Consider the following 9,019-nt stretch of genomic DNA (forward strand, 5'->3'; position numbering starts at 1 on the left):
ACCCGACTCACACACTACGAGCCTGGGCGCGGCTGCTTTGCGCGCTGGGTCCCAGGCCGAGTCCCGCGCTCCTCTAAGGAGTGGGCGAGCGCCTGCAGTCCCTGAGCGGCGAGGGAGCGGGGACCGCTGCTATCCTCCCCGGCTGCGCGCAGCCTTGACCCGGCCCCGCCCCTGGCGGCCGCTAGTGGCGGGCGGAGCGCGCGGAGCTCTGCGCGCTAGGTTGTGCGGCGCCACCTCCCCTTCGCGCGGAGGGAGGGACTGAGGGGCCGGGCGGGAGCGGGAGAAAGCCGGATCGACCCGCTGGCGAAGAGCTGCATGCAACCGGTGGGAAGCCGGGCCGGCGGGGGCTGGGGCTGGGGTTGGGGCTCTGACCGGTCCCTGGCGGGCCCCGGGCGGTAAGCGCGGACCGCCCGGAGGCGGCGGCTGCGAGCTGGCAGGCGGAGGGCTGTCTCCCGCGCCCGCCTGCCCGGCGAGGTCCGAGGATGCGGGGGGGGCGATGCCCGGGGCCAGGGACGCGCTCTGTCACCAGGCGCTGCAGCTGCTGGCCGAGCTCTGTGCCCGTGGGGCCCTGGAGCACGACAGCTGCCAAGATTTCATCTACCACCTGCGGGACCGTGCCAGACCCCGGCTCCGCGACCCAGGTGAGTGCAGCCGCCGCTGCCGTCTGGCGCAACCGAAGGGCCCTATGCTGGGACTTGGGGCCGCACCCGGGCCTGAGGCAGAAGAGCGACGCGCACCGGTGGAGGGCAGGGGTGGCCACCCAGCCAGAAGAGGGATCAAGAAGCCGTGCACCGTGGCCTGAGGCTGGAACCCGGAGAAGACCCGGGAGGTGGCTGCTGTGCGCAGGCCGAGTCTGGGTGGGCTGGGGCAGGGTGTAGCGGAACCACGCCCGCCACCTGCGCTCCGGTGGGGGCCAGGGCTCCTGAGGTCTGCTGCCGAGCTCTGAGCTGCGCGCTCCACTTCCCCAGCTCTGTGCCTAGAATGAGCGGAGGCCGCCGCGGCCTCTCAAAGCTGTACCAGGGGGATGAGGCCAGAGGAAACTCTGGGAAGTTGGGAGATGGAGACGGCCCCGAGCCGAGGCTGAGTCCCACTGGGAGCTGCTCACCCTAGCTTCTGAGTGCCTACTTCTTTTCTTTGATCTGGGGTGAGAAGGGAGGGTTAGGATCTGGTTGAGACAATGGGCTGGGGTCTGGAGCTCTGGGTCCTGGACACCCGGGCCTGAACCAGTTCCCCTCGAGTCGCAAGGTGCAGAGGCAGCCTGGGCCTGGATGTTTGCTTCTCCTCGGTACCCCCACCAAGCCCACTAGGGTAGGTGGGCTCATCAGTCATGGCTTGGACACCTGAACTCACCCTGATGAAAGTTACAAACCTCCTAAGTTTGGAAAGTTCATTTATTTTGGCATTTGACCAATTAAGGTTGGAAGTAGGCGTTTTAGTGGAGCTATTTGCCCTCTCCAAGTGCTCTGTACTGCCTGTGTCTTCTCATCCACTACTGATCACTAGTAAATGCATTCCTTTCAAATACTTCTCACTTGTAAACATAATTTTCTCGAATATTCTCCTGATTTAAATACTTTAAAATAAAGGCATATTGTAGTTGGATTGTTTAAAATGGGATGAGAAAATGACCTTTCTTTTTTTATTCCTGTGTATAAATATTGGCAAGGAGCTATTGCTGTACAAATTATTTAATACGACTTTCCTTCATTTTAAGTCAATCTATTATATAAAAATACATTTGCTCGAAGGATAAATTAGAGATTTATCTGACTCCTAAAGAGATTCACAAGAAGTCTAACTTAAATAGCATATCCTTGATAGAATATTCAAAATGCAGGGTGAAGGCAGCTATTAAAAGTTTATAACAGATTTTCTGTACTCAAAGCCTTTTTTGTTTCTCTTGAAAAATAAAGATTATTATTCCTCCCGATCTGGGGTTCCATCTATTAAGTTTATCAAAGGATTACTTCAAAGGGGAGGATTAAGGGGAGGTGTGCTGATCCCAGTGAGGTCCTAGGAGGTTTGATGTCCAGCAGCCTGTGTGTTGGTTCTTGCTGGATGCAACATCCAGTGTAGACCACAGATGAGAATGGGAGTGCCTCCTGTCGCCAACAGGCGTCCAGGAAGGTGTCCCAAGTGTGGGCAGCTGTATCCTTACACAGCAGGAACAGGATCACTGTTTAACATGCTTCATTCCAAGCAAGTATTAGTGCTGCAGCCTCTCCTCCCTTCCTTACCCCTTGATGTGCCACGTGTGCTGCTTGTTACCTCACAGGAGAGCTCATCTTTGACTGCAGGAGAAGGTGGATGAAGCCTGCCTCTGAGCTGCTTGCTGACCTGTTTTCTGTCTCTGCTCTTTTTAGTCCAGGAGTTAGGTTCTGTTCTCGGGCTCTCCTCTGCTGCACTGAAGAATCAGACTCCTTAGGAGAGGAACGTTATTCCTTGGGTAGGAAATAGCACTAGATAAGCCGGCCTTGCTGCTCTTAGAGTTCTTGAAAGCAACACTCTGCTTTCTTAAACTAGGGCACATGGTTTTGAGGTAGCTGCATGCCCCTCTGGCTCTTTGGTTTGTATCTGAAAGTAGCCTGCTTATGAGGCAGAAGGGGAGTCATTGGTGGCAAGGGGAAGGTAAGAGGATATGAGGCTGAAGAGTACATCACAAGAGCACCCTCTCCTTCAGGGCACTTCGGCTCAAGCCAGTCTCCCTCCATTTCCTTCCTTCTTCGCCTGTTCACATTACTTCTTACATCAGATGCATTTATCTCCATCCCTCTGAAGCTGTTTGTCCAAGCCAAGAGTGGCCTTAATCTCTGAGCCCTAAAAGCTAAGTGGTTGGACAAGCTGTACTGCACAAAACTGTGCGAACAGCGCCCCTGCTATTGTCAGTTGGAACCAGAACAACTGAGTACAGCAGCCCGGAGACATGGGCCCTGAAGGCAGTATTGCTGTAAATGGATGACTTCCGTTTCTGTAAAGGAATCCATGCACTTGGCCTGTTCTACCTTTCTGTGGATATTATGTATTCATGGTTACCCAGCAGTAGCTAGATTTTCTCAAGCTCCATGAAATATGTTAGTTAGAAAAGGAGAAAAACAGATGCAATTCCCAGTAAAGAGTCCCATTGCTTCCAGGATGTTCATTTATTTCAGAGGTAAGGTAAGGCTAGTGTAAGGTTATAGGCCAGGATACATGAAGCAGAGGTAAAAGCAAGTACAGTGGGGCCAGGGAGATGGCTCATTGGAATAAGCGCTTCCCTTGCAAGCACAAGGGCCTGAGTTCAATTCCTGGTTCCACACACACACACACACAAAAAAAGCAAACGCAAAGGTTCAGAGGCAGGAGCACCACTGCTGTGATATAAGGAACAGTGACTTCAAGAGAAGCTGGAGCTGAGAGAATGTTAAAGGAACATGGTTAATAGGTGGAGAGGGGAGGTCATGTAGGGTCTCCTAAACTAATACAAGGTGTTTGGTTTTAATTGTGAATGAGCTATAAAACCTAAGATAGTGTTGAGCAGAGACATGACAATACTGGATGCTATGCTGAGAAAATAGTGTAGACAAGGGTGAAGACCAAGAAAGCTGTTAGGAATTTAGTTCAGAAATTCAGAAGGAGATAATCATTTAGGATGGGTCAGGGTAATTGTAATGGAGATGGTGGAAGTGGATTACAGGCACCACTTGAAAGTACAAATTACTAGTATTTATTGAGGCAAAGGGATGTGAAGGACAAAGATGAGCTAAGGATGACCCCAAAGCCTTGTGACCTAAGCAACTCCATTTACTAGCAGAGGATAATTTCAAGAAGAGAGATGGAATGGGGAGGACAATCAGGAGGCTTCTATTTTGTTTGGTTTCTAGCTTTTTTATACACATTGTGTATGATGACTCTTTAAATAATCAAGATGTCTGGTAGTTGAACAGTGACCTGAGGTATGATCATTTTTAACATCTCCAGCTGGTCTATGTGCATAGCAATAGCTAGAGATTACACTGTGAAGAGGCTAACTGGTTTTCCATCAGCATTTATTATTAGAAAGGTTTTCTGTTTAGGGAATTAAAAGCACTCTTAATCTTCTACTTATCGATTTTGATTATACTTTAGGTAGTCAGAAAGAGTCCATCCTTCTTCTTTATTACAGCCTGTTGGCTATGAGGAGGTAAATCTCTAAATTTCTATAGACCTATCATTTCCACATAAGCAATTGAAAGGAGGATTGGATCATGTAATCTGTAATTTTAAAACAGAGTTTGACATTTTCCTGTTTTTCTTTTAGGCGGCAGGATACAGCCACGTTTTTGCCACATACTGTATGTGGGTTGTTTTACTTGGTTCTCCTAATGATCTTCCAAGACTTTGCTGCCCAGGGCACTGGGGCATGGGCAGCAACATTTATAACTTGTTAGCCGTGTGGAATCTCAGGCCCACCGAGACCTATTGAGTAAATATCAATCTGCGTATTTACAGAATTCTCAGGTGAGATGTAGGCATATTAAAATTCAAGAAGCATGACAGAGATGATACCCACACATGTAAATTGAGGTGCAGAGAAGTAAACTCACTTAAGGCCATGAATCATTCCATTAAAAAAAAAAAAAAAAAAAAAAAAAAAAGAGTTGGGTGTAAGTCAAAGGAGCTTGTTAGGTAGTCACATCTACAGTCTTCTCAGGCATCTGTAGGATAGTACTTCCCAGCTCTCATGAAACTAAAATATAAGAATGCTCAAGTCTTTTGTATAGAGTAATGTAGTGTTTGCATACAACTTATGTATACCTTCCTATCATCTTTAGAATGCTTATAATACTGAATACAGGGCTGAGGATATAGCTCAATTGCATAGCCCCTGCCTCCCAAGTGCAAGGCCCTGAGTTCGATTCCCTGTACCCCCCCCAAAAAAAGATACTGAATACAATGTAAATTATATGTAAATAGCTATTATACTGCATTATTTATGGAATAATGATGAGAAAAAGTGTGTTTATAGTTAATACAACTTTATTATGAATATTTTGATCTGTGGTGGGGTTGGAGAATTCGTATCAAACCCTCAGCTACAGGAGGCTGACTCTACGAAGAACTTACAAGTTGCTCTCAATGAAAATTTACTAGATATTTTATATAACAGCCATTTCAAGATCTACTTTCTGTATTCCATACTTGTGTAATAGGTTTAACTCCAAGTGGAGGTTAAATTTTGTGTAGTTACAGAGATTTACCTTGGTGCTATAATTATGAACAGACACTGGCTTTCCATTGTTGGTTCCAACTTCACATTTTAGAGATTCTTCACATACTCTTGATGTTTGCATCCAAGGTCTATAAAATGTTCGCTGAGTCAGAGGTAAATATAATTTTATTCAGGAAAAAAAAATTTAAAAGGCTAATGGCTTTTAACTTCAGCTGCTCCTAGAAATACTTAGGTAACTCTTAACAAGAATAGCTAAAACCACAAAAACCTTACAGAGACTGGGATGTATTCTAAACCAATTAAATCAGACTCTGAGGATATGACCTGGTATCAGTATGTTTTTTAATTCCTCAGTTGATTATACAGATACAGATCAACTTTTGAGACCAAGAGGTGAAGGATGAGTCCTTAGATTCTCAGCTCACATTTCTTTTTCCCCAGAATTAGGAAAGATGACATCAAAAACCAGGGAACTTGTCAGCTAACCTTGTACAGTTTATATCTATATCACCTGATTCCTTTTCCTGATAAAACTGTACCACAGTTTTATCTTGAGGGCTCTAGAAAAATATCATGAGACTCTCTTATGTCCATCAAATTTGAAAGGGGAAAAAAACACATCAGAAAATCTTGTCCAAGTACTGTTTCTTTAAAAGGTAGCAGGTGTGGAGCGCTCAGTAATGTCACCTTGTGTGGAATGACAGTGAAACAATTTATTAGCAGATGCACATGTAAAATAATAATTGGACATAGTTTCTAAGGAAAAATCTTAAAGATGATCTTCATAACTAAATATGAGACTTAGCTCAAAATTTCCAAGACAGTCAAAAGAGAATCGATCTTAGAACACTGGATTTTGATGATAGGCTTTGGTGCGATTATGTACAATGGTGTTAACTTTTAAAAATTAATGTTAATTGCAATCAGAAATAGTCTTGTAAGGAATGAGTGGCATCTTGGATGCACAATATGTGAGGATCCAATTTACATTTACTTCAGTGACATTTTAGGGCTTCTTCATAAATATTTTATTTAAACAAGTGTGTTTTCATCTCTGTGGGATTCCTCTACATGGACCCGTGAGTGGTTTAGTCCTGAGGTAATTATCAAGAGGGAAAAACAAAAGCACACTGTGGCAAAGGCATCCCAGGCAGTGCTGTGGCCAGCTGCATCTCTAAGAATAAACAATCAAAAGCACACACTGTTTGATGTGGGCAAAACTCTCAAAGAAAAATTAAACTGACACCTGAGGGAAATCACCCTGAAATTATCTATTATGTGGAAAGCACAGGCGTTGCTTTCACAAGAAATGCATCCTGGCACTTGTGTATTTGTGTGTGCAAGTGCGATTTTCTGTATGGTTGACTTACAAAAAATTCATAATCTCTTAACAGAGAGACTGGAGAGAACTCACAGGTTAACCCACTAACGTACATAAAGAAAGAGGAAGTGCTTAGCAATGCAGAAGCAGGAGTGGAATCTCATTTTAAAAGGTGAAGTAGGAAGCGTGTGTTTCTGCTTTCTGAATGCAGTCACAACTTGAGTTGCAGACAGGTTTGCCCTGTGACCGTGGATCTTCCTGGCAACCACAATTGTCCATCATGACTTTTTGTTTCAAGTATTCCATTTGCTCAGCTCTAGGACTGGTTTCAATGGAAGCAAAGGCTGAAGAGTAGGCTTTGCAGACCTCCTTGAAATACGCCCGCAGCCTGTGTGTGTATTTTATCATGCACAACCTTTTTCATCAATACTGGTAGGACCATACCTGAAAGAAAAGAAAAATTGCCTGGAAACCAACATGACAAAGTGGATTAAGCAAGAGCTTTGAAATCTGAATCTGACTTTATATGTCCTAGTTTAGTGAGCTTGAGCAAAACATTTACTTTCCATTTTATTCATCTGTGAAATGGTACTGGGTGGTTACTATAGCACAAAGCAAAGAGCAAGGCCAGCCAAATAGCCCAGCAGATTAAAGCACTTGCAAGCAGGCACAGGGGTCAGGGGGTTTGATCCTGGGCCTGCTGTGCTGGCTCCGCCCCCAGGGGCGCACTGAGAAGGCAATTGAGACAGGGCGGGGCGTGGTGGCACATGCCTGTAATCCCAGCTCTTGGGAGGCTGTAAACAGTGAATCTCTATGAGTCTGATCTAATAGTGAGACCCTGAACACCCTGTAGACCCTTCCCTAAAATTAAAAAAAAAAAAAAAAAAGGCCAAGAACAAATGCTGAAGTAACTGCCTGATAAGTAGGTATCATTGGGAGTGTGTCACCCGCCTATGTTTTTTTTTCAGCCGTATCTATGAGTGCATGTATGTTTTATCTATTTGTGATCACTTTGTAGGCAAATTTTTCTTCTACTTTTTTGTAGACATAGCATTTTATCAATGTTTATTAGCTCTATGTCCCTGGACATATTATTTAATCTCTGTGTCCTTGTTTATCATCAAGAAAATGTATTACTAATATTCGGGTTACTAGTATCCTGATAAAATATAAGATGGCAATTCAATTTAAATTTTAGGTAAGTAACATATAAAATCTGTATACAAAATAGTTATACATTGTTTAAACTTCAAATTGAACAAATCATCTTTTATTTTTATTTGTGAAAGCTAGAAACCTCATACTCATAAGCTATTTCATACTGCATGTCAAATACTTAGCATAATACCTGCCATATAGTACATGCTCAATAAATATTAGTCATTAGCTATTATTACTATTTAATAATAATTGCCTTGACAATCATTACTGTATTATTATTATTATTATTATTATTATTATTATTTGGTACAGGGTCTTACTACACAGCTCGGCTCATAGTGATCCTCTTGTCTCAACCTTTCCAGCACTGAGATTCGCACACCACACCCAGTTTTGATGGCTGTTCCCAGGGCTGACACAGTGTGTGGTACAGGGAATCGAACTCAGATCTTTGTATTCACCAGGCAGGCACTTAGACTACTGAGCTATCTCCACAGCCCTGCTATCGTTGTTTACCATGGTAACTATATATGTTCCAAACAATAAGTGTTCTTTCTTTTACTTACGATTTGTTTGGGAACGTTTATAGGTTCTCATTTTTCAAAAATTTAGGTATTATATCTATGGTCCTTTCTTTGGGGAGAAAGTTTAATAACAAATTATCAGAAATGACTTTTAGAATCAATTCAGTGAGCTCTGCTACATGTCAACAGTACATCCACTAATAGTAGGTGGCATAATGAGAAAAAAGTTTGCTGATTCAACAGAGTTTTAGTAGCTACCTAGTTGTTTCAATGTGTGTTTTCTTGTTGGCAGCATTGAGTAATTTGAATATTTCAAAACACACTTATATTTCCTCTTATTGAATTTTCTGATTACTCTCTACTTGTGCCAACTTTTTGAGAATCGCAATATTTTGCTTACCAATTTATGAGTTAGACTATAAATATTCTATCAATTTAGCTCAGAGAGTACTGCATAGTGAGTTAACTCAATTTGTTTAAAAATGAACCCATTGCACTATACTGCCTTTTAAAATTTCAGCAATGCATTAATATATGCAGATCCATTGTAACATTCTTTTTCAATAGAAATTACTCCCTTTATTTATACAAAACATGAAAAGTATATACTTTTTATCTTTTTAATTTTTTTGCCTATGACCTAATTCTACCTTTTGCTTATGTAGCTTTTATTCTAGCTGCACTGATTTAATCAATCTTTTCTACTTAGAATAAGTTAAATTCAAAAACCATTCACTAAGGGCCTCTTAAGTGTCACATACCAGGTTAGGCATCAACAATTCAAAGATACCTTAGATAAGCATATTGCCTCTATGGAATGGAGAT

The 9,019-nt window shown here is 43.1% G+C and overlaps 1 protein-coding gene across 1 annotated transcript in view; it reads left to right on the forward strand.

Moving 5' to 3' along the window:
- Positions 1–321: 321 nt before the first annotated feature.
- The window catches only part of Syt9 (synaptotagmin 9), a 198,400-nt gene continuing 189,702 nt past the window's right edge, over positions 322–9,019 (forward strand). Inside the window, exon 1 of the mRNA XM_004647876.3 lies at positions 322–641. Within this exon, the coding sequence (XP_004647933.3) occupies positions 497–641 (145 nt within the window). The 5' untranslated portion in view covers positions 322–496. The remainder of the gene's footprint in view (positions 642–9,019) is intronic.

The sequence above is a fragment of the Octodon degus genome, unplaced genomic scaffold (assembly GCF_000260255.1).
Source record: "Octodon degus isolate 3935 unplaced genomic scaffold, OctDeg1.0 scaffold00334, whole genome shotgun sequence".
NCBI lineage: Eukaryota > Metazoa > Chordata > Mammalia > Rodentia > Octodontidae > Octodon > Octodon degus.